Source organism: Pongo pygmaeus, chromosome 1 (genome assembly GCF_028885625.2).
Source record: "Pongo pygmaeus isolate AG05252 chromosome 1, NHGRI_mPonPyg2-v2.0_pri, whole genome shotgun sequence".
Lineage (NCBI taxonomy): Eukaryota > Metazoa > Chordata > Mammalia > Primates > Hominidae > Pongo > Pongo pygmaeus.
This window is the reverse complement of record NC_072373.2, coordinates 78,182,045-78,208,487: the sequence shown is the minus strand read 5'-3', so window position 1 is coordinate 78,208,487 and position 26,443 is coordinate 78,182,045. Positions and strand designations below refer to the sequence as shown.

At 39.6% G+C, this 26,443-nt stretch overlaps 1 protein-coding gene across 12 annotated transcripts in view; it reads left to right on the top strand.

Moving 5' to 3' along the window:
* Nucleotides 1–8,017: 8,017 nt before the first annotated feature.
* Nucleotides 8,018–26,443, top strand: part of DNM3 (dynamin 3) — a 575,478-nt gene continuing 557,052 nt past the window's right edge. For 3 of the 12 annotated variants that reach the window (XM_054456210.2, XM_054456169.2, XM_054456219.1), the window contains exon 1: nt 8,018–8,367. In XM_054456210.2, coding sequence (XP_054312185.1) covers nt 8,207–8,367 — 161 coding nt within the window. In that variant the 5' untranslated portion in view covers nt 8,018–8,206. The remainder of the gene's footprint in view (nt 8,368–26,443) is intronic. The other 9 variants (XM_054456187.1, XM_054456239.2, XM_054456230.2 and 6 more) reach the window with 4 other exon arrangements.

Genomic DNA, 26,443 nt, shown 5'->3' with positions numbered 1-26,443 from the left:
AAAAAGAGAATTTTAGACCAATATCCTTGATGAACTTTGATGCAAAAATCCTCAATAAAATACTGGCAAACCGAATGCAGCAGCACATCAAAAAGCTTATCCACCATGATCAAGTGGGCTTCATCCCTGGGATGCAAGGCTGGTTCAATATACGCAAATCAATAAATGTAATCCAGCATATAAACAGAACCAAAGACAAAAACCACATGATTATCTCAATGGATGCAGAAAAGGCCTTTGACAAAATTCAACAACGCTTCATGCTAAAAACTCTCAATAAATTAGGTATTGATGGGACGTATCTCAAAATAATAAGAGCTACCTATGACAAACCCACAGCCAATATCATACTGAATGGGCAAAAACTGGAAGCATTCCCTTTGAAAACTGGCACAAGACAGGGATGCCCTCTCTCACCACTCCTATTCAACATAGTGTTGGAAGTTCTGGCCAGGGCAATTAGGCAGGAGAAGGAAATAAAGGGTATTCAATTAGGAAAAGAGGAAGTCAAATTGTCCCTGTTTGCAGATGACATGAATGTATATCTAGAAAACCCCATTGTCTCAGCCCAAAATCTCCTTAAGCTGATAAGCAACTTCAGCAAAGTCTCAGGATACAAAATCAATGTACAAAAATCACAAGCATTCTTATACACCAATAACAGACAAACAGAGAGCCAAATCATGAGTGAACTCTCATTCACAATTGCTTCAAAGAGAATAAAATACCTAGGAATCCAACTTACAAGGCACGTGAAAGACCTCTTCAAGGAGAACTACAAACCACTGCTCAATGAAATAAAAGAGGATACAAACAAATGGAAGAACATTCCATACTCATGGGTAGGAAGAATCAATATTGTGAAAATGGCCATACTGCCCAAGGTAATTTATAGATTCAATGCCATCCCCATCAAGCTACCAATGACTTTCTTCACAGAATTGGAAAAAACTACTTTAAAGTTCATATGGAACCAAAAAAGAGCCCGCATCACCAAGTCAATCCTAAGCCAAAAGAACAAAGCTGGAGGCATCACGCTACCTGACTTCAAACTATACTACAAGGCTACAGTAACCAAAACAGCATGGTACTGGTACCAAAACAGAGATATAGATCAATGGAACAGAACAGAGCCCTCAGAAATAACACTGCATATCTACAACTATCTGATCTTTGACAAACCTGAGAAAAACAAGCAATGGGGAAAGGATTCCCTATTTAATAAATGGTGCTGGGAAAACTGGCTAGCCATATGTAGAAAGCTGAAACTGGATCCCTTCCTTACACCTTATACAAAAATTAATTCAAGATGGATTAAAGACTTACATGTTAGACCTAAAACCATAAAAACCCTAGAAGAAAACCTGGGCATTACCATTCAGGACATAGGCATGCGCAAGGACTTCATATCTAAAACACCAAAAGCAATGGCAACAGAAGCCAAAATTGACAAATGGGGTCTAATTAAACTAAAGAGCTTCTGCACAGCAAAAGAAACTACCATCAGAGTGAACAGGCAACCTACAAAATGGGAGAAAATTTTCGCAACCTACTCATCTGACAAAGGGCTAATATCCAGAATCTCAATGAACTCCAACAAATTTACAAGAAAAAAATCAAACAACCCCATCAAAAAGTGGGTGAAGGACATGAACAGACACTTCTCAAAAGAAGACATTTATGCAGCCAAAAAACACATGAAAAAGTGCTCACCATCACTGGCAATCAGAGAAATGCAAATCAAAACCACAATGAGATACTATCTGACAACAGTTAGAATGGCAATCATTAAAAAGTCAGGAAACAACAGGTGCTGGAGAGGATGTGGAGAAATAAGAACACTTTTACACTGTTGGTGGGACTGGAAACTAGTTCAACCATTGTGGAAGTCAGTGTGGCGATTCCTCAGGGATCTAGAACTAGAAATACCATTTGACCCAGCCATCCCATTACTGGGTATATACCCAAAGGACTATAAATTATGCCAGTATAAAGACACATGCACACGTATGTTTATTGCGGCACTATTCACAATAGCAAAGACTTGGAACCAACCCAAATGTCCAACAATGATAGACTGGATTAAGAAAATGTGGCACATATACACCATGGAATACTATGCAGCCATAAAAAATGATGAGTTCATGTCCTTTGTAGGGACATGGATGAAATTGGAAATCATCATTCTCAGTAAACTATCGCAAGGACAAAAAACCACACACCGCATGTTCTCACTCATAGGTGGGAATTGAACAATGAGAACAAATGGACACAGAAAGGGAAACATCACATTCTAGGGACTGTTGTGGGGTGGTGGGAGGGGGGAGGGATAGCATTAGGAGATATACCTAATGCTAAATGACGAGTTAATGGGTGCAGCGCACCAGCATGGCACATGTATACATATGTAACTAACCTGCACATTGTGCACATGTACCCTAAAACTTAAAGTATAATAATAATAAAATAAAAAAATTAAAAAAATAAATAAAAATAAAAATTTATGTATATAATATGTATATCTGTGTGTGTATATATATATATGTAATATAGATTTAAGTTTTATAACTAGTAGGTGTCATTTAGTGCTAAGTCTTATGAATGAGATGGGAAATCAAGATGGGTAATACTCTATGTAAAATGAAGTATGACTATAGATTAGTGAGTCTGATTTTTTTCAGACTTGGTAAGGCTTTTCACTTTCAAAGGAGGAATTCCACTTGTATTGTGTGAAAAAGCAGCATTATTACAATATGTTTGTTGCTTTTCAAATGAACGTGAAGGAAAATACTCATTTAGATATGTGTTCTGATGTGTTTATTAAAAGTTCTAACTCTGTATGTAGAGCCACACCTAGAAAAGGCTATGAACTTTTTGCTTGCTAGGAAAGTGGTGTGGAAACAAACATGAGAGCCTGAGAGCAGGAGGTGGCATTGATTACATGGTGCCAAAATAGGGCTGTGGTGATTGTGTGGTAGTTTAGGAAGCCAAGTGGCTGACTGGGCTCCCCTCTTCGATGTTACACATACCTTCTATATTAGTCCATTTTCATACTGCTGATAGGGACATACCAGAGACTGGGTAATTTATAAAGAAAAAGAGGTTTAATGAACTCATAGTTCCACGTGGGTAAGGAGGCCTCACAATCATGGCAGAAGGCAAAAGGCATGTCTTACATGGCAGCCAACAAGAGAGAAATGAGAACCAAATGAAAGGGGTTTCCCCTTATAAAACCATCAGATCTTGTGAGGCTTATTCACTACCATGAGAGCAGTATGGGGGAAACCATCCCCATGATTCAATTATCTCCTACTGGGTCCCTCCCACAACATACAGGAATTATGGGAGCTACAATTCAAGATGAGATTTGGGTGGGAACACAGCCATACCATATCACCCTCAAAGGTGAAAGTTTGTTTTAGTCAAAATTTTCCCTCTGCTTTTCCCTTCAGGTTTTCTTTTGCTATTTCTTTTATCCATATTAGCTTATAAGAAAAGGTCTACATTACTGAAAGACCTTGGGTTGAGTGTTTTTGTGTGTGTTAGATTTCTCTTAATTCTGTGTTATCACAGTACTGATTCTAGAAATGGGACGTAAAGAAGGAAAGCAATTGGCAAGAGTGTTTACGATGGTTTCTTAAAGTAGGTGGGTGAAACTAATTTGAACTAAGTTCTGGAGGATAGAAATGACAGGCATTGCTTCAGTGCACATGAACTTTACATTTGTATAATGGCTGTACATTTTCTGTCTAATGCATGGTAGCATTGTCTTCTACATTAGAATGCAAAATACTTAGGGCAAGGGCTAGTGTTCCTGATCTTTTGTACCTTACAGCATGTAGCAGAGTGCAGGATGTACTCATCAAGGCCCAGCTAAGCTTTCCATGACCCTCTCCTGACAGAGTTGTTACTCCTCGGGTTTCATTACATGTTTCTTTAAGCAAACTCTGTGTCTTGGTCAGCATGGGCTGCTATAACAAAATACCACGGACTGGGTAGCTTAAACAACAGATATTTATTTCTCATAGTTCTGGAAGCTGAGATGTTTAAGATCAAGGTACACACTGATTCTGTTCCTGATGAGGACTTTCTTGCCTTGTAGATGGCCGCCTTCCTGCTGTGTCCTCACATGATGAGGAGGGCAGTGGAGGGGGAAGAAAGAGACAGAGAGATGGGGGGGCGGGGAGCCAGCCAGCACGAGAGTTCTCTGATGTCTCCTCTTACAAGGCCACTAATCCTATTGAATCAGGGTTTCATCTTTATGACTTCATTTAATCTTAATTGCTAATATAGTTTGGCTGTGTCCTCACTCAAAATCTCATCTTGAATTGTAATCCCCATAATCCCCATGTGTCAAGGGTGGGACCAGGTGGAGGTGATTCAATCATGGAGGTGGTTTACTGCATGCTGTTCTCGTGATAGTGAGTGAGTTCTCACGAGATCTGATGGTTTTATAAGTGTCTGGCATTTCCCCTGCTTCCACTCACTCAGTCCTGCCACCACGTGAAAAAGTGCCTTTCACCATGATTGTAAGCTTCCTGAGGAATGGGGAACTGTGAGTCTATTAAACTTCTTTCCTTTATAAATTACGCAGTCTCAGGTATTTCTTCATAGCAGTGTGAGAACGGACTAATACAATTACTTTCTCTAAATATAGCCACACTGGGGGTTAGGGTATCAACATATGAATTTGAGGGAGGCACAGTTCAGCCTATTGTACCCTGGAACATATTATGTGTGTTGTAACAATTTGTTTATGTCTGCTGCCAGTGGACTGTGGTCTTCTCAGGTGCTATGCACTGTGCCGGACATTGAGAATCACAAAGATGGATCCTGCCCTCAAGGAGTTGTATTAATTTTCTATTGCTACTGTAACAAGTTACCATATACTTAGTGTTTTCAAACAACACAGATTTATTATCTTACAGTGCTGTGCATAAGAAGTCTGATGCAGGGCTGGTCATGGTGGCTCATGCCTGTAATTCCAGCACTTTGGGAGGCCGAGGCAGGTGGATCACTTGAGGTAAGGAGTTCGAGACCAGCCTGGCCAACATGGTGAAACCCCATTTCTACTAAAAATACGAAACAAAAAAATTAGCTAGATGTGGTGGTGCATGCCAGCTACTTGGGAGTCTGAGGTGGGAGAATCGCTTGAACCCAGGAGGCAGAGGTTGCAGTGAGCTGACATTGTGCCATTGCACTCCAGCCTGGATGACAAAGCGAGACCGCATCTCAAAAAAAAAAAATTTTTTTTTGGAGGCTCTGAGGGAGAATGTATTTCCTGCCTTTTCCACTTTCTAGAGGCTGCCTGCATTTCTTGGCTTATGGTCGGTCCCCTTTCTCCATGCATCTCTGGGACCCTTCCCCAGTTATATCTCCCTCTGATGAAGATTGGAAATGTTCTCTGCTCTTAAGAATTCATGTGAGTAGAGTGCATCCACTTGGATAATCTAGAATAGTCTTCCCATCCCAAGGTCCTTAATTATATCTACAAAGGTCCATTTGCCACTTCAGGAAACATTCACAGGTTCCAGGGATTAAAATGTGGGCATCTTTGGGAAGGGCATTATAGTGAAAGAGAGGGACATATGAATTAGTGACCTAATGCAATATGCCAAGAGCAATAATGAAAATCTATTCAGGGTACATATATATATATATATATATATATATATATATATATATGAAAAGCATAGAGGAAGATGGTTGTTTGAGAAATGATGGTTATAACCGAGGCACTGGCAGCAAGGATGGACAGAAAATGGCTTCTAGGAAGGTAGAATGGGTATTATTTGGGTACCAATTTGGTGCAGGGGATGAAGGAGAGAGAGGGAAAAACGAAGTGAGAATGACTTCCAGATTCTGGATTGGGATTGGGCAGGCTTCTCCCTGAGATAGGGAGCACACTATCTCTAGTCTGAGAATGTATTTATAGGATTCTTTGATTGCAAGTAAAAGAAATATGAGTTGAATTAGGTTAGGCAAAGGGGAGAATTTATTATAAGTTTATTGGCGGGGAGGTTGTACAAGGAACTCAGGACAGGATTACAGTTGGACTTCAGACATGAACAAGATTGAGGATACAAGTACTATCCGGATCTTCCCTCTTCTTTCCCTCTGCTCCTCTCCTTGTGTCTTTTTACTTTTCTCTTTCTCTGAAGATGAGCACTTCCCTTTTACTGGTGAAATCTTACTAAACATAGTTGCCAATGTTATTCCTCACTTATAGTTCAGTCACTCAGACAAAGGCTAATCTCTCTCTCAATTGCATATTCCTGGGAAAGGGCTTTGGTAAAGCTCGAGTCAGGTGCCCAATCTGGTGCACACAGCTATGGCCAGGGCTCAGTTTTTCTTCATGCCTTTCTATCTTCATGACTGCTCTGGCTACAACCATGCATTGGATGGAGTGTTTCTTAGAAAAGGTTTCCTGGGCAGACATTCTAACAGAGATCCACTTCAGTGGAGATGCATTCAGTTTTATTTGTCTTTTTCTGCTGCTTTAAAAAAAAAGTTGAGATGTAATGTACAGTAAAATGCACATCACTTAAAAGTTTAGTTTGAGGAGTTTTGACAAATGTATGCCCACATCCCAGTCAAGACATGGGACATTTCCATCACTCCAGAAAGTCAATCTCCACTCCTCAGTCAATCTCCACTCCTCAAAAACAACCACAGTTCCGATTTCTATCACCACAGAATAGCTTTGCTGGTTGTAGAACTTCACATACATGAAATCAAACAAATATGCTCTTTGGCCTTTTTCATTCTACGTAATGTATCTGAGATTGTTGCTATATCAAAAGTCTTTTTTGTGGCAGAGATTATTTCACTATATATACATACCACATTTGTTTATTCATTCACCTGTTGATAGACATTTGGGTTGTTTTCAGGTTTTTTTTTGACATTATGAACATTTTAATACAAGTCTTTTTAGAGTTAGAAGGAACTGTACATTAAATGCTGAGATTACAAAGGATGACTTCAGTTTTGAATAAATTGAGTCTGTAGTACTTGTAGGACACTCAGGTAGTAGTCTGGGCTCCTCTTGGAGTACTCCTCTTGGAATACAGTCTAAGTTGCAGAAGAGAGACAGGGTCTAGCAATGTAAATTTCTGTAGTCGTCAGCCTTTATGCAGAGTTAAAGCTATGGGAAAGTCCTCAGGCAGAGGACAAGCATTACACAAGAAAATGCCCATATATGAAACCCTGAGAAGCATCAGTATTTGAGGAGCAGACTAAAAGGGAGCCATCTGTGGAGGCTAAGAGAAGCATGGCCATTTATCTTTGTGTCCCGATCATCAGGCACAGGACCCCACACACAGTCACTTCTCAATGTGCTAAATTTCACAGAATGCGTCCAGGGTACCTGGTTCTGGATAGACCCGGTAGAAGGAGATAGACCGGGAGGGCAAATGGCATGAGGAGTCTCACAGGCCAGAGTGATTAAAGGAGTGTATCGGGGCAGGTAAACCCTACAGACTCTACCTGTGCTTATGCGGGGCTGGGGAGGACGAGTCATTACAGATGAAGAATTAGGTAAGGTCAGACCACTCAGGGCCTTAGATGGATGTCACATTGAAGAATTTGGACTCCAACAGGCCTGCTACCCTGGGAGGAGTCATCGCGGATTCTGGAGAAGGGCGTGACAGAGGAGACTTCCTTTCGGGAAGTGTAGTCTGGCAGCGGTGCCCCGGTGGTGGCGGCGGCGGTGCTGCTATTGCTGGTGATCGTGTGGTGGTGTTAGCGGCAATAGTGCTTTCCACTGGGCTTTGGCTTGGTAGCCGCTGAAAGAGAACAACGCTGCCGCTGCTGCTGATTTCATGCCATTTCCTGACCCGGCGCTGTAACTTGGCCTCTGAGCCTAGGCCACAGAACGCAGAGGCCGTGGCATCTGGCCGCAGCTGGGAGGCAGTGCCGGCGCGCCTGGCCCGGTGGTCCGCTGGGAAGCCCGGGGCGGGGCAGCCGCGGGGCGGGGGCGGGGCGTCGCAGAGCTAGGCCACGCCCCTGCTCGCCCGCGCAGGCGCGCTGCGGGCCGTTAGCTGTCAGAGCCAAGCGGCGGGCTGGCGGCGGGCTCCGACGTCTGCGCCAGGACCCGGCTGGCTGAGCCCGGCGCAGCAGCAGCAGCCAGGACAGCGCAGCCCCTACTCCCTGTCAGGTCGTAGAGGCGAGCAGGGACCAGCTGGTCGCCGGCCCCTCGGGCAAGATGGGGAACCGGGAGATGGAGGAGCTCATCCCGCTGGTGAACCGTCTGCAGGACGCGTTTTCGGCGCTGGGACAGAGCTGCCTGCTGGAGCTGCCGCAGATCGCCGTGGTGGGCGGCCAGAGTGCCGGCAAGAGCTCGGTGCTCGAGAACTTCGTGGGCAGGTGAGCGCGCAGGGCGCGGAGTAAGGATGCGGCAGGGGGCGACCTCGCTGCGGGCCGTTGGAACGTGGACTGGCAGTGGGAGCCAGAGGGTGGATGGACCAGGAGCTGCGGTGGAATGGGGGGCAGAGTGGAATGGGGGGCAGAGTGGCCGTGGCCGTGGGGCGGGCGGGGTCCTCCAGCTCTGGGCATCCTCCGTCCCCTGCCACCCCCGGCCTGGTGGCCCTCCTGCCTGCCTTTCATCGTGCGATACAAAGCCATTTCCTCCCTGTCCTCCAGTCGGGGAGTCGAGGGAGGGGTCCGCCCCGGGATCGACCCCCACCCCCTCGGTGCGCGCCAGCCCCGGGCAGCCTCCCTGCGTAGCGCGCCGAAAGCTTCCCAGTGCCCCTCTCCTGTTTTCCCGGCTCAACACCCCCCTCCTTTTCCTGTCGCCCTCCGTGAGGCTCCCTGCGAGGCTGTGTGGCTTTATCCCCCGAGCCCCCTCCCTTAGGTGGAGATGCTTTCCTTCTCGCCTGGGTTCTCGTTCCTCTCAGCTGTCTACTGTGCCTGCCTCTAGCTGGGGAGGCGGGGTGCGAGGAGAAAGACGTCGTTTGTTGTGGTGAAGCTTTATCCAGAGACGCTTCCCCACCATTCTCCTCCCGGAGAGTCGAAGAATAAAAGGTGGTGTGTTTGCGTGTGCATCTATTCACAGCTCCAGGCAATTGTGAGAGAGCCCGAGGCACAGACTTGGCAGGGGGTGGACGTGGACTTGTGTTGTCCAGGTGCCATGTCATTCCTGCATCATCTCGGAACTGACCAGCATCTTTCTCGCACTCTCTCTGTGCCCCCTCCCCCAGCATCATCTTCCGTTCTCTAAGCTCCTATTTGTCTTGCTAGCCTTCAAGATAACATTCTGAATCTAAATTGTAGCTGTGGTTTTCCTCATGACTCTTAATACAGAAACAGCTAAGGAATTAATTTTTGAATTGGGAATCAGCATTTCTTCCACTGAGCAATTCATGAGGGATTAAGTTACCTTAACGGCCTTGCCTGAAGAGTGCAGACATTTGCTAAGAAAAGCCCATTTGAAAGCATTATGAAAGCTGAAATCTGTTTCCTAGTAGTAGAAAACCAGGTAGAAATGTACAGTATCCAAGAAAAAATGCTGGCGAGATTGTACTTTATTCTTTTTATTTGGCTCATTCGTGACTTGGGATGCAGAAGGTTCCTGTTTCTGTTCCTTTTTTCTTTTTTTGTTAGTGCTTGGTGATGTGTAAAATTTAGAGCTGAATATTCCCACATTTCCTTTGGAAATGTTAGTGTTCATAAAGTACATATTCCTTTCTCTCAAATGATGTTCCATCTCTCAGATGATACTTTTTTTTCCTGTATGAACTAGAAAGATAAGAAACCTAACAAAGTAAAATTACTGACAATTGGCTTGTATCCTTGAGTAATTCACTTAATCACTACACCTCATTTTTATATTTTTTTCGATTAATGAGCAAAGTGAAGGTAAAGCATTTTGCCTACTTCATCTTAGACTTCTGGTGAAGTGATGGATTTCAAACACATAACAGTTACTTTCTTTGATTTGTTGCCAATGAAATTTACGAGATATAAAGTGGCATCCAAAGAGTGAATTTTGGTAACCTATTTTTGGCTTTCCAAATGCCAGGGCATTTTTGTCATGACACCTTAAGAGTTATTTAACTATTTTTGTTTTTTAAACAAATACTTAAAGATTAAAATTGTAAGTATTTCAAATGAAATTACCATATTTTTATGCATCTCCCATATATTTACTTGGATGAGCCTATATTGTATGTAAGTGCATTGTTTGTGGTCAGAGCTTTTGAACTTAATGTCAATTGTATGCACATACCCCAATTCTACTTTCTAGGTTTTGAAATTCTAACATTCTTCCTAATGTTATAATAAAATTGTACACATTTCCCCACACTAACTATGTTCTTTTGAAATAATTTGAAAAAAGAAATGTAGAAGAGTAAAATATTTAAGCTTGAATATTTTTCAAGATGGAATAAAAAATAGGGACAAGTATAAAAATCAGAGCACTTACCAGAATACATTAGTAATTTGTTGTACTTTAAAAAGTTTTACCACTAATTAACTGTTAGAACATCAAATCAAAGAAAAGGATGACCATAGAGGAAAAAGGTCATTTAATTCATATGTAAAGTCTGTATTATATGTAGAGATAACACCTGCCTAGCAGAGCTTATATATTAAAGAGAAAATTTGATTAGGAAGGTCATTGACTTATTGAGGAATCTAATTTCTAATTATAGACCAACCTTAGGGAAAATGGAGTTTTCTATTTTGATAAGATATTCAGCCTAGGTGGAAAAAATTGTATCCATTTTCTACTATAACATCTTAGAATTTTCTTGTCATTATCCAGGAATTTTGCAATAAAAATGGTTTCTTTCCTAAGGATGTAACTTTCCTCTTTTACACGAAACAGTTTTCATTTTAAGACTCTGATCTAATGTGCAGTTATTGAATGCAGCCAGAAAAACCAAGGGTCATCACTTGTGTAAATTCATTGTGTTTGCTCTTGACTTAAGCTTCTTCTCTACAAAATAATGATGCATTTTCTCAACAATCCTCATTTAGTGGACTAACCATATCTTTTCTCAGATAGTTTGTTTATATGGAGTTTTTTTGGACACCAATGAATGAATTCGAATGTGAATATGTTTACTTCATTTAGTGGTTGCTGTAAAAGCTGATTTTTGGGTGACAGGTTTGAGATTGTTATGAATAAAATGAGTCATGAATGAACCACTTGTTTGTGATTTTCTTGCTGAAGTGATGAACTTGCATATTAATGTGATATAGCATGAGTAACCAGATTGTTCTTTTGATGGTGCAGGATGAGATATATGCTGGCAATGAGAGGCAGCTTAAGATCTAATGAATAGAAGTTGAGACCTATAATCTGAACATAGGGGTTTACTAGCTGGCTTGGGTCTGCCTATTGGTCTGGTTTGTATACAGAAGAATTGAATTTATTCAACTATTTTCATTATACATATACATATATTTATAGTGCAGTGGTGATGATAATAATGGTTAACATTTATAGAGTGCTCGTTATGTGTAGGTACTATTCTTGGTGCTTTTATTTGAATAATCTCATTTAGTCCTCATACAACCCCAAAGAGGTAGGTACTCTTATGATTTCCATTTTACAGAAGAGGAAATTAAGATTTGGAGAGTTTGAGTAACTCACTCAAGGATAATTTAATTTAATATAAAAACAGTGGAGCTAAGATTCAACTAGAGGTGTTGATCACCATAACCCATGCTCTAGAACCTCTGTGCCATATTGTATCCTCCATATTGAGGTTTACCATTTCCTCTGATAAGTACTTTTAACTTCTTTCTTGCTCCCTATATAAATGCTACCTATATTAATAAGAAGCTGGCCAGGCACAGTACTCATGCTTATAACCCCAGTATTTGGGGAAGCCAAGGCGGGAGGATTACTTGAGCCCAGGAATTTGAGACCAGTCTGGGCAACATAGTGAGATCTTGTCTCTACAAAAAAACAAACAAAAAAAAAACTAGCCAGGTATGGTGGAGCATGCCTGTAGTGCCAACTACTTGGGAGGCTGAGGTAGGAGGATCACTTGAGTCCAGGAGGTCAAGGCTGTAAGTGAGCCATGATTGTGCCACTGCACTCCGGCATGGCTGACAGAGCAAGACTCTGTCTTGAATAATAATAATAAACAAGAAGCTACTAAGTTAATGATTTTATTAATATTTATTTACATATGTTTACCTTGCCTCATTTCACAGAAGATTTGAGGTGACCCCTTAGGCAGAAGCAACATTTATTAAAAGATAAGTATTTTTCTTTGCTATATTAGACATTCTTGAAGAGAGTTTAAAAATGTAATCGGATTGTTTATTTAAGTATGTTTTTAGAGTGCATATAACTCATTTATAGAGGTGTTAAGTGAAAACTGTACTAGTTGCTAATACGCAGATGTTTTAAAATGACACCCTTGTTAGAAATATTAGTTTTTCAATGCTAATTATATAGGCAGAAGAGTCCACATTATTTTATTCTAGTCTGAGTGGTAAATAGACTCTCAATTCTGCACAAATAGAAAAAGTTTTGTGATTAATGGGGATGAAATAAAATATTTTAAAAAAGTTATTATGCTGATATTTTTCAAGAAATTGCTTCTAAGTGTTATAGTTATTAGATAAATGGTGCTTACAATTAAAATGTCATAATTATTGAGAACCATACTTCATAGTTCCCAAGGTCTATAAATAAAGTGTCAAAACATGAACTTTTCTTCATGCAACAATGAATTGGTAGAACTTGAAATCACAAAAATATTTTTGCTGAATTAACATTATATAATATACTTGTAGGTTATCACAAATTCACAGTTGGTGATAATTACTACCATCAAATGAATTCCTTTTTTATTAATAATGTCTGAGAAGCAATATAACTAAGACAACTAGACTGGATAGGATATCTCTGTTTTGGAATTTACTTATGATAAACAGTTATCCAAAAATGCACTTGATTTAACTTCTTTAAGAATGAAGTTGGGCAGTCACCCAGAACCTTGGAGGAATGGAAACTTAATATTTAGCTGGATTAGAGGATAGGCTATTGGGTTCTCTATCAATGAAGTATAATTTAGAGTGTTAGGTATTCTTCTTAGGTAGTACCTTTTGCTACAGCTAGTAAGTTAAATTATGAAGTTTTATTTATTATTGTGATTTATTTTAGAGGGACTTCAAGTATCTAGAAAGAAATAGATTATTTTTTTCCTCTGCTACCAGAGCCAAGTCAAGAGAGTCCCAAGCTCATATGTTATATAGAATGATCCAATTTAATTTTCTGTATGGCCAAAGTTTTGCAATTTATCCTAGTCCAAGTTTGCATTGCACTTTCTCACACTCTCTGCATTGATTTAAAAATTCTTATGGATTATGTTATACTAAATACATTTTATAAAGTAGATGGAAAAAGGGGACCAACATTTGCTTAGCCATTATGGGGTAGCAGACATGGATTCTGCTAGATACTTTTCATACCTTCTATTCCTTACCTGTTTCCATATCCCCATGTCAATAGGGGAGAAAATTCAGGGTTGGAGAGACAAGTCATTCACCCAGGATCGTATGGCTAGTAAGCAGCCAAGCTGGGATTCAGTATGACTCCTCCTGGAACTCTTGAGAAATATGGACACATAAAACCAATGAACATGTATTTATTGAGTTCTAAGTATACTGGGTAAGAATATACAAGAAAATATGAATACATAGAAGCTGATGTATGTATAAAAAGAGAACTGACAGGATAAAGTATGAGACAACTTTCAAATGCATAAGTAAAATGAAGGTAGTCAGATATAATGCAAACTAATCAGGATAAAAAATTATAGTATGTCAATTTATTTTTACAAAAATCCCTGAAAAACTACAGTTCTGAAATTGAACTGAATATAAGTGGAAAGTAGACAATATATGCATTTCCAGTGTCATCTGGCAGCCCATATCATTTTAGCTCAAGCCTGCATGTACTGAAGTGTCTATGTCAAAGCAGGAAGGTGGTGATCTGTGTCTCGGTTTCTGAGTTGACAACAAGGCATTGAATTTAGACTGTGACTTTATCACAAAGAGATACTATATACTGGAGAGGGCCCTAGAGAAGAGCAGCAAGGAAAAAAAAAGAGATTGGAGCGATTAAAAATATAACTGGATGCAGTGAAGGTTAATTGAGAGTGGGATGGATGAGATCAACTATTTTATAAGGACCTCCAAGGCACTAATACTTAAGGGAGGTGAATTCTATTTTCCTTTTAAAGAATAAGTCATTTAGTTAAAGGAGTAGAATAAGTCGAAGATACAAATGTCAGGGAAAATGTCCTAAAGGCAAACCTGAAAATGGAATGAATTGTTTAGAATGGGAGGAGGGTAAAGGAGTTGACACTAAATGATTTGCATTTCATGAATTAAAAATCATTTCCAACAAATTAGAGGGTTCATTAATATCATGTTAATTACTCTGTCTGTGTGTGTGTGTGTGTGTGTGTGTGTGTGTGTGTGTGTGTGTGTGTGTGATCATAGGTAGCTTAGCTTTTCTTCCTTTAATAGTAGCAAGACTGGCATTTGATGACATTATTATAAGAAGCTTTCCTCCGGCTTGATTTTCTCTAACTTCCTGGAGCCACAGTAGGATACAGAGAAACCAGAGATTTGCCCAAGGTCAGAAGAAATCAGAGCTAGGTTTGGAACTTAATGTTAGGAACTGGGAGGCCTGTGCCAGTTCATCATCTTCTCTTCCTCCTGTTATTGTTTTAGAGCACCTCCCTCCAACCCTCACCCTGCCTCCTCCTTTTCCCATCCCTTTGCATTGGGCCAGACTTTTTCTCTTCCGTGATACTCTCCTTCATTACCCTTCTTGATAGTTGACCAGCAGTGGCATTACATTTTATTACCTTTTTTTTTCCTATACAGAATAGTGGAGACAGGGAGCAGAATTTTTCTCAGACTTAGGCAAGTTAATTTGACTGAAATAGTATACTCGTGAGTAAAGTGTGACTTTTAGGGAACAGATGGGCCCAGGAAAAGACTAAATAAGATATTGGATGTTTTTACACATTATTAATATTTATCCACCAGGTGGGCATTAGCTAGAAAGATATGCCTGCGATGGTCATCAATAGGCCTTGCTTAAACCAACACAAGCTTCTGAAAAGTTGTATGTAAATAAATAATCTAAATGGAAATGTTATTATTTAAACAAGTGGGTGAACTTTTAGGTAAAATAAAGATGTATTTGTGTAGCAAATCTGCATCCTTCAGTTTGCCTGTTTTCTATTCTTTTTGTGTGTATGTTTGCATTCTTAGAGTGCATTGAGTGACATTGAGGTCCATTAATGTTATAGAGATTATTTTAACAATTTTTCGACAAGCATTAATATTGCATTGTCTTTAGTGTTAATTGATAATAAAAACAGAGCAGTTGTTGAGGAAAATGATGATACATTTAATTCCTGAATTATATGAATGATACAGGATTGCTTTAGATCTTGTTTTTCTCTAATATCCCTGCTGCAAGTCCTCTATTTCCAAGGGTTTAAAATGTACCTCAGTGCTCCTTTGTGACAGTGTGTCATTTTTATTTCCCACTGCTTCAAGGTCATGATATACCCATGAATGGCATATATATACATGATAGCAGTAGCTAGGTATCCTGAAGGACCTCATTGTTTATCCTCCCAGTGGCTTGGAATTGAAAGACTAATCTATTTGATAAGTAATTTGATGGGTGACTAAACTTGTTTATGGTGCTTATTTTTTTAGATTTCCCAAAAGTGAATATTTGAAGAGGAGTCATCACAGTGTGGTGATGGAGTGCAGGCTTTGCTGGCTGCTCTTCAGTCCTGCCTCTGACTCTCACTGGTAGCATGGCTCCTCATTACAGAATCTAGCCTCACTTGGCCTCAGTTTCTTCATCTGCAAAATAGGGATTGCAGACTTCACCTTTTAATCTGTGTGTGAGTTCTCAGTAAGATGGTATCAAGTGCCTGGTCCATAGTATGCATTCAATAACTGATTGCTCTTAATTTAAATCTTTTATTTAGACTGGACATTTTTTGAGTATTTTAAAAACAAAAGTACGTTGAGGCAGATGGTAATGCGTATTTGCAAATTCTTTTTGTGAATGTTGGAAAATTACAGTTGCATCAAAATACTTACTTGTAGATAAGGCTAATAGAATATATTTGAGCTTTCTTTAAAGAAAGCATTGCCCACATTCGTTAAATGCACTATCACAGTGTGTTCTTTTCTTTTTTAAACCAATATATACAAAGTGAACCCAGTTTGTATACTCTTCCCTTCTAAGAGTTCCAAAGCAGTTTTTATCATTTCATTAATCCTTTGAATTTCTGTGAGAAGTAGCAAAAGCATGTTTTGTTTACTTTAATTTGGAATTAAAAAAAGATTAAGCTGGAAAAAAGTTAGGTGACATACTGGGGTCACATGGTGAGTACTAGAGATTAATGAAAAAAATAGAATTAATAACAGATAATAGAATTAAAATGAATTTTTCTGACATTATTTTTAGCTTTCTCCTAGAGAATAGATTTTAAGGAAGATATTCGATTCTGTGATATAAAGTAAACCATTCTTAGCATATTCCTTTTCTTTTGGAAATGTTAGATAAAATTGCAGACAAAGATGGCATAGAAGGGGGAAAAACAATTGAGGAAGTCTAGTTGGAGAAGCAGGAGTACTTAGCAAGAGTATGGTCTGAGCGCAAGGAAACCATCTACAACCAAGGGTTCAGGAGGTAAGGTGTAATTAGATCTTAAAAGAAGTACCAACATTTTTGTAGTAGATGTTGAAATAATACCAAATCACTCTTTTTTTTCCAGTGGAAAGATTCATATTCTGATATGATTGACATTCCCATAACTTGTTAACCGTCAGTTTTAGCTCTGAGCTAGTTAGCTGGTTCTATTCAGAATTACATTATTTTTAAGTTGCTAGATATACCTCAGAAGCTTTGAAAAGAATAGCTTTGGGTTTCTTATCTAGTGGAGGTTTAGAACCCTGTATATGTGTGTCTGTTTATGTTTTCTGGTTAATAAAACTGAGACCCATTCTCTTCATATTTTGAAAAGAGGGGCAAAGGCTTGCAGTTATTTTTATAGATTCTAGCATTTATGGTTCTGAGTCCTACTACCAGGACAGCAACAATTGTATGGTGAGATTTCTGCATTCTCATCTAAATACCAATAGAACGACCTGCATACTGAAGTCCTTGTAAATTCAACTTAAGAAACTTTAGCCTGTTTATTTAATCCTAAAAACATATCATGTAAAATGTGTATGTGTGGGTACTTGATTTGAATTATGTACTTTGAATGTTATATATTCTCTTAGGGCTTTGTTTGTTTTTTTTTTTCCCCCCCAGAGTCAATTAAGAAGGGAAGTGGCAGAAGGATCATGAGTTCCTTGCTTACAGAGCAAGTGGGGAGATGATAAGGAGGAAGCAATGCTTTTGTGAGTGTCCACTAGATTGTAGGGACATATGAAGAGAAAAGACCGGTAAGGTTCAACCGCTGTGAGAATTAGGAGTATTTGTGAATGAGTTAGTTTGGGGTGGATTTGGTTCTCCCCCGCTCCCTGTGGCAGGTGGTCCCTTCATATTTGTTCAAAGTGCGCCACAGGTAAGCAAGGTAGCATGCCAAGAACAGTGAGAGCTGGGTTTAGTCTGGCCTCTGCTGTCTCAGCTCTATCTGTCTGATTTAGAGGCCCCTCCTTGGTGGCCCTTGTTAATACTTCACTGCACAGGAATCTATTGAACAGTTGGTTGCCTCATCTGTCTGTCCAACTATTTGCAGCTTCCATGAAGCCAGGAGCTGTGTCTCCTTTATCATTTTCCATAGTGCAGTGCTGGCATACAGCAGGAGCTAACTGAATGAATCAGCTACTTGACTCTGTACAAGCCATTTATCTAAGCTGAAACATACCTTTGACATCAATAAATTGGTCGAGAATAGTTGAGTGGGCTTGGAATACAACGGTGGTTGTTTTTTGAGACAGAGTCTCGCTCTGTCGCCCAGGCTGAAGTGCAGTGAGTGGCGTGATCTCGGCTCACTGCAACCTCTGCCTCCCAGGTGCAAGCAATTCTCGTGCCTCACCCACCTGAGTAGCTGGGACTACAGGGGTGCACCACCACACCTGGCCAATTTTCATATTTTTAGTAGAGACGGGGTTTCGCTATGTTGGCCAGGCTGGCCTTGAACTCCTGACCTCAGGTGATCCGCCCTCCTCGGCCTCCCAAAATGCTGGGATTATAGGCGTGAGCCACTGCACCCGACCTGAACAGTGCTTTTTAAACTGTAGATTGTGACCTAATAGTGGGCCATGATATCAATTTAGTAGAATGTGTGTGACAGTGTTAAACAAAGTATCAGACTACATCCAAGATAGTTATAAGTACCATTTTGTGAAAGTTTTGTATTAGTTGCATATTTGTATATGCATACTAGGCTGCAATGTAAAATGTATCTCTTACTATGAGTTACCCTCAAAATTGTTGAATGCCTCTGGTCTAGATTAAATCTAATATTACTTCTAGTCATTTATTTGGTTATTCTCTATTTAAATGGCAGGACATATCCTTTTATTAGAGAAGACACAATTCACACTATACCATTACTATTCCACTAGGATGAATTAAAATGGAAATAACTTTATTATTTTAAAAAAGCCGTCTTTTAATTGAAAAAGTGATATGTACATGTAATACAAATTCAGACATTCCAAAATACATTATATTTATACCATATAAATGCCTTTCCCCTATTGAGGTTTCTTAGTAAGATGTTTCATTTACCTGCCTATCTTCCAGATTACTTCTGAATTTATATTTTCTTTATATGAAATTTATTTGAGTTTTGAGGACAGAGAGAATTTAATAAACTTGTTTGTAGGTAGATAATACAACCAGTTAAGAAAGGACATGTTTGAAAATTCTTTTAGCAGATGGATTTGTCCATTTACTGAGTCATTTACAAAGAATCATATGTTGAGAGTCCACAATATGCCAGGAATTGCACGAGGCTCTGGTATGCAGCAGCTCCTTCAGAGAGCTTGGTGATCCAGTGGATACAGGATTGCTATGCACTTCACTGTCAGGATACCCAGGCTAACAATTCTTATGAGAGCCATTTGTCAGAGAATAGTTGGTGAGTTCATGATACTGTCTCTAAATGTTTGAGGAGCTGTTACTTGGAAAAGGATTAGACTGACTCAGTTATCTCCCCAGAAGACATAATTAGAACAAATGGGTGAACGTTACAGGCAGACAGACTTAAACTTAATGTAGGGGAGACTGTTCAATAGAACACTTTAAAAAATGGAATGGATTGCCTGTGAAACAGTAAGCATTCCATCCCCATAAGGGTAGAGACTGGCGATTGATGACCTGCTGGCTGCTTGGCATGGTGTAGTCAGGAGAGGGGTTGAACAAAAGGACTTTGAAGGTTTTTTGTTTGTTTGTTTGTTTGTTTGTTTTAAACAGTCTATGATTTGGCTTGATGGATGTCAGAGAGAAACCTGGCTTTAAAAAAATGTGTGTTTTCTATAGGTTATCTGTAGGTAGATAAGAAATGACAGACTTATAAAAGAGTTAAGACCTCTCTGGGTCTAGCCCTTCAAAAAATCATTATGCCTGTCAGTGTATGGATATAAAGAAGCCAGACTCTTTCCTGGAATGGCTAATTCCATGAAGTAGCTGTGGTTAAGGGTGTTTTAGAGGTAAACTGTATTTATTCTTTTTTTTTTTTTTTTTTGAGACAGGCTCTAGCTCTGTCACCCAGGCTGGAGGGCAATGGCATGAAAATTGCTCACTGCAGCCTTCCCTTGCTGATGAGATCCTCCCATCTCAGCCTTCCGAGTAGCTGAGACCACAAGTCTGCACCACCATGCCCAGCTAATTTTTAAATTATTTTTTGTAGACACAGGGTCTCCCTATGTTGTCCAGGCTGGTCTTGAACTCCTAGGCTCAAGTAATTCTCCTGCCTTGGCCTCCCAAAGTGCTGGGATTACAGGCATGAACCAATGTGCCTGGTCTGTATTTATTTATTTATTTAAAAAGCTCAATTTTAAAATCTGCTTTTCTAATTGACCCAATTTCTTTCAGTGGTGTACCAGTCTAGAAACTTAAAAAATAAACATAGTTTAGTTTCCTTTTTTTATTTTTAAAATCTTCCTATATCTAACACATCTTGTAATTTCTTTATTCGAAACATCTTTTTGGCCAACCTTTTCCTCTTTATTCTCATTCTGACCATCAGAGTCTCAGCTGTCCTCCTTTCGCACGTGGGATAACTCTGACAGCATCCTGCCCTCTCACTCTCTCCATTTCTTATTCATCTATTCCATGTAAATGTTGCTGCTCTCAGGTTAATCTTCCAAAACACAAGTTTGATATCTCTGTCTTCAATAACCTGCAGTCCCCTCCCTCCCCTTTAAAAATCTCTACTTGGTTTTCAAAACTTTCTGCCCATTCAGCTCTTGTTTTCCACTCCTCCCAGAGGTTTTCACCTCATTTTTTCCATCTTTTCTGTGTATGCAGTGGCAATTTCTGATGACTTAAGAACATGCATGGCTTGAGTAGAGCATATTTTATGACCAAAAGGGGTTCAAACAATCAACCTATACTTGAGTTCCTACTTTGTGAAAGACACTGTTTTGGGATGGAAAAAAAATATTTGCCCTTAACAGAATCTAGTGTAGACTAGCATAGAGTGTAGTCAGAACTTACACAGTGTTGAGGTAAAGAACATGTATTCTGTGGAGGCTGACTCCCTGGGTTCACATCCTAGTTCTGCCACTTAATAGTTCTGCGATCTAAGGCAATCACTTAACCTGCCTGTGCCTCAGCTTCCTCACTGGTACAATGGGACAATAGTAGTACCCTCCTCATGTGGTGGTTGTAAAAATTAAATTAATACATGTAAAACACTTAGGAGAGTGTCTGTCACATGGTAACATAGTTACCTGTTTACGATTGTTATTATTGGGGATGGAAGTTTAGACAGAATTTGGGTGCCTTTAGAGGTGCAGAGTGTTCTGGATGATCAAAGGAAAAGAGCAATTTTTCCTTTTTTTTTTTTGAGACAGAGTCTCGCTCTTGTCGCCCAGGCTGGAGCACAGTGGCGGGATCTCGGCTTAATCTATCAAATTCTTACTATTTAATGCCCATTTCAAATCCTACTAGTTTACATGAAATCTTTCTTGGACTCTCCAAAGAAAAATTGAAAGACCTCTGCCTCCCAGATTCAAGCGATTCTCCTGCCTCAGCCTCCTGAATAGCTGGGATTACAGGCACCTGCCAGCAAGCCAGGCTAATTTTTTTTTTTTTTTTTGTAGAGATGGGGTTTTACCAGGCTGGTCTCAAACTCCTGACGTCAGGTGATTCGCCCGCCTGCACCTCCCAAAGTGCTGGGATTACAGGTGTGAGCCACTGTGCCGGCCCAATTTTTCCTTTTTTAAAAATTATTATTTTAGGTTCAGGGGCACATGTGCAGGTTTGTTTTATAGGTAAACTTGTGTCATGGGGGCTTGTTGTACAGATTATTTCTTCACCCAGGGACTAAATCCAGTACCTAATAGTTATTTTTTTCTGATCCTCTCCCTTCTCCCACCTTTCACCCTCCAGGAGGCCCCAGTGTCTATTGTTTCCTTTGTGTTTATGAATTCTCATCATTTAGCTCCCACTAATGAGTGAGAACAGGCAACATTTGGTTTTCTGTTCCTGCATTAGTTTGCTAAACATAACGGTCTCCAGCTCCATCCGTGTTCCTGCAAAGAACATGATCTCATTCCTTTAAGGCTGCATAGTATTCCATGGTATATATGTACCACATTTTCTTTATCCAATCTGTCACTGATGGGCATTTAGGTTGATTCCATGTCTTTGCTATTGTGAATAGTGCTGCAGTGAATATTCACATGCATGTGTCTTTATGGTAGAATGAGTTATATTTCTCTGGGTATATACCCAGTAATGGTATTGTTGGATTGAATGGTACTTCTGTTTTTACTTCTGTGAGGAATCACCATACTCCTTTCCGCAATGGTTGAACTAATTTACACTCTCACCAACAGTGTATAAGTGTTACCATTTCTCCACATCTTTGTCAGCATCTGTTATTTTTTGACTTTTATATAATAGCCATGCTGACTGGTGTGAGATGGTATCTTCATTGTGGTTTTGATTTGCATTTTTCTGATGATCAATGATGTTGAGCTTTTTTTTTTTCTTTTTTTCTCATATCCCTGTTGGCCGTCTGTATGTCTTCTTTTGAAAAATATCTGTTTATGTCCTTTGCCCACTTTTTTCTTGTAAATTTGTTTAAGTTACTTACAGATGCTGGATATTAGACCTTTGTTGGATGCATAGTTTGCAAAAATTTTCTCCCATTCTGTAGGTTGTCTGTTTACTCTATTGATAGTTTCTTTTGCAGAAGCTCTTGAGTTTAATTAGAATCCCTCTTGTCAATTTTTGCTTTTGTTGTTACTGCTTTTGGTGTCTTTGTTATGAAATCTTTGCCCATTCCTGTGTCTCAGATGGTATTGCCTAAGTTGTCTTCCAGGGTTTTTATAATTTTGGGTTTTACATTTAAGTCCTTAATCTATCTTGAGTTGATTTTTATATATGGTGTAAAGAAGGGGTCCAGCTTCAATCTTCTGCATATGGCTAGCCAGTTAACCCAGCACTATTTATTGAATAGGTAGTCCTTTCCCCATTGCTTGTTTTTGTCAGCTTTGTTGAAGATCGGATAGTCGTAGGTGTGTGGCCTTATTTCTGGGCTCTCTATTCTGTATTCTGTCCCATCAGTCTATGTGTTTATTTTTGTACCAGTACCATGCAGTTTTGGTTACTGTAGCCCTGTAGTATAGTTTGAAGTCAGGTAGTATAATTACTTTAGCTGTGTTCTTTTTCTTAGCATTGCCTTGGCTACTTGGCTCTTTTTTGGTTCCATTTGAATTTTAAAATAGTTTTTTCTAGTTCTGTGAGGAATGACATTGGTAGTTTGATAGGAATAATATTGAATCTATAAATTGCTTTGGGCAGTATGGCCATTTTAATGATATTGATTCTTCCTATCCATGAGCATGGGATGTTTTTCCATTTGTTTGTGTCATCTCTGATTTCTTTGAGCAGTATTTTGTAGTTCTCATTGTAGAGATCTTCCACCTCCCTGGTTAGCTGTATTCCTAGGTATTTTATTCTTTTTGTGGCAATTGTGAATGAGATTGTGTTCCTGATTTGGCTCTCGGCTTGGGTGTTGTTGGTGTATAGAAATGATAGTGATTTTTATACACGGATTTTTGTATCCTGAAACCTTGATGAAGTTGTTTATCAGCTGGATGACACTATGGGGTTTTCTAGATATCAAATCATGTCATCTCTGCAAACAGGGATAGTTTGACTTCCTTTTTTCTATTTGGATGCCATTTATTTCTTTCTCTTGCCTGAAGAAGCAGTCTTTCAATTTTTCTTTGGAGAGTCCAAGAAAGATTTCATGTAAACTAGTAGGATTTGAAATGGGCATTAAATAGTAAGAATTTGATAGATTGAGATGAAGCCAGAGGCACAGAAATAAGGATGTGTTTAGGGAACAGAGAATTTTTTATGTGACCTATGTGTCTAGAAGAGGAGTGGTGGGAGAAAGAGCTGGCAGAGTGAATTAGGGCCCTATGGAGGATTGCTAAGATGAGGAATTGGTACTTAACTCAGGAAGCAATGAGGAGCTGTTAATGATTTGTAAGATATATTGCAGTGTGCCTGGAGTCAGGCTTTAGGAAGATTAAGTTGGTCACATATTAACTGGAGGATACATAGATGGAGGGAGACATCTGAGGTACCAGTGGAGAATTAATAATTGAATGGTAATAGGGCTTGAAAAAGTATGTTTACTGGTGGAAATGGATACAGGGCATTTCAGAGACAGAGGCTGTGATTACAAATGGTGAGTGACAGAAAGGCAGAGAGGGAATAAAAAATAATTTCAAACTTTGAGTAGATCCCTGGAGGAATGATAGTAAAATTCATAGAAATAAGTTTAGAGAGGGAAGGAATGCATTCTCTCTCTACTTGCAACTGGTCAGATCTTCCATTCTACCATCAAGCTCAGGGTTATCCATGGAACATCCCATTTGAACACTGTCTATGCTGATTTTGACCTTCTCAGATGTCCTGATGACTTATGGTTCAAAACTGTTTAAAACTTGAATATTTCTGACTGTTTCATTAACATTAGCTTTTGCTTGTGAGACAGACTGCAAACCCTTAATTAGTATTCCCCACAGTATCTTGAATGATAGTGTTTTAGGTACCATTATGGACTGAACGTTTGCATCTCCTCCACAAATTCATGTTGAAGCCCAAACCCCCAGTATAACTATATTTGGAGATAGGGCTGATCAGGAGGTAATTAAGATTAAAGAGGTCATAAGGGTGAAGCCCTGATCCAATAGGATTAGTGTCGTTATAAAAAGAGGCACTGGAGAGCTCTCTCTCTCTCTTTCTCTGTTTGCACAAAAAGAAGAGGCCATGTGGATACAGAGAGAAGGCAACCAACTTCAAGTCAGGAAGACAGCCCACACCAGAACCTGAATCAGCTGAATCTTAATTTTGGGCTTCTAGCTTCCAGAACTTTAATAAATAAATCTCTTTTATTTAAGTGACCCAGCATGTGGTATTTTGTTATGGTAGCCTGAACAGACTAATAAAAGTACTTAACTTTTATTGAGTTTTTGCTAATTAAATTGTTGATCTGACTTAGATGGGTTGGTACTGAGAGTGAGGATCATGTGTTTAAGTGAGAGATTTATTTTTACATTTATGAGAAAAAATTGACTGATGCACTAATATTCTTAGCTTGATAAACTAGTGTCCTTAGCCCATGTGCCTCAGTTTTTGAGGTATCCATTCTTTCACCTGTACTTCTCTCTTCATTTTCTTGATGATGTAAACTACTTGTGATTCTCCCATCTCAACCTTTGCCCTCTTCAGCTGCTGACTTAGCTTTCCTTCCCTTCATAACCATCACGCAACTCTCACTGTCTGAATGCAGGAACCAAATGGATTTGAAAAAAAGGATTATGATACTGAAAAGATTGGTCCATCCCAGCATCTCCCAAAGCAAGTATACAGATATCTGTGTAAGATTTACCTGAGGAACTTATGAAATAAAGGTTCCTAGGGTCCACTAATAGAGGCCCACTCAGTGGGTCTGGAGGTAAGCCAGGGTAATTAGTATTTTTCAGAAGCTCTCCTCATGCTCCTGATAAGCAGCCAGATATGGGAGCTATTAATCACCACTTCCACAATTCCCATTATTTCTGCAGCTGAGGATAAGGAATGCAGTGTGTCTTCCTTCCCCGTCAGTACACTGAAACCGCCCTTCCCAAGGTCACCAACGATCTCCAGACAGCTTAATTTACTTTCCAAATATGTCTGAAACTGATCATCTGTGCTTAATTCCTACAACCACTGACTGAGTACAAGTTATCATTCATCTTCTGGACTATAACAACAGACTCATAATACTTTCCCCATCTGTAACCTTCCAATCTGACTTTCGCACAGCCATAGCATAATTGATATGGAATTCAAATTAAATCACATCACTGTCACAGTTAAAATTTTTCAGTTCCTAATGCCAACAGCATAAAATCATCAAAGCTTCTTGGGATGTCATACAAGGCCCTGTGTAGCCCAGCCTCTCCAGGTTATGTGTTGTTATTCTTTCACCTGGCTGTGTAGCATACCCCCTAGGCACCCACCACACTGTTTCATTGCCTTTGTTCACGTTGTTATTATTCTTCACCCCACTATAATTATCTTGAATTTGGGTCTCCTTTCCTCTGAGATACCCCAACTGCCTCCCACTTCCTCATGTCTCCTAGGTTTCTTGTCCCTCTTCTGGGTATACATAATTCTCTGAGCATTTCTCTCACTTTATACTTACCACATTGTGTTAAATTATCTTATCTGCTTCTATCACTAAATTGTGAGCCTCTCGAGGGCAGGGTCTCTTTTATTTGTTTATCTTCACTTCTAGCATATGGTAGTTTCTAAATAAATATTGAATGCATTAATCTATAAATATAATGGAGAGCTTTCAGCCTTTTTCATACCTGATTTATCTGCAACATATGATGCCTTTTATTGAACATCCACTGTGTGCCAGGCACTGTCTTAAGCACCAGAAAGACAGTAATAAGTGAAAAAGCACACACCTTGTCATTTTGGAGCTTGCAGTCTAATGAAGAGACATATAATAAACAAATAAAAATGTATAATTATAAATCAGTATGGATGCCATGACAGGAATGATCAGGATAGTGATAGAACATGACAGAGAGGGACATATTTATCAGTTGGTCAGGGAAGCCAGTCTGATCAGATGACATTTCAGCTGAAGGACAAGGAATCAGTCATAAGAAGAGCTAGGAAAAAGCATTCCTTGCAGAAGGAACAGTATGTGCTAAGACTTTGAGGGGT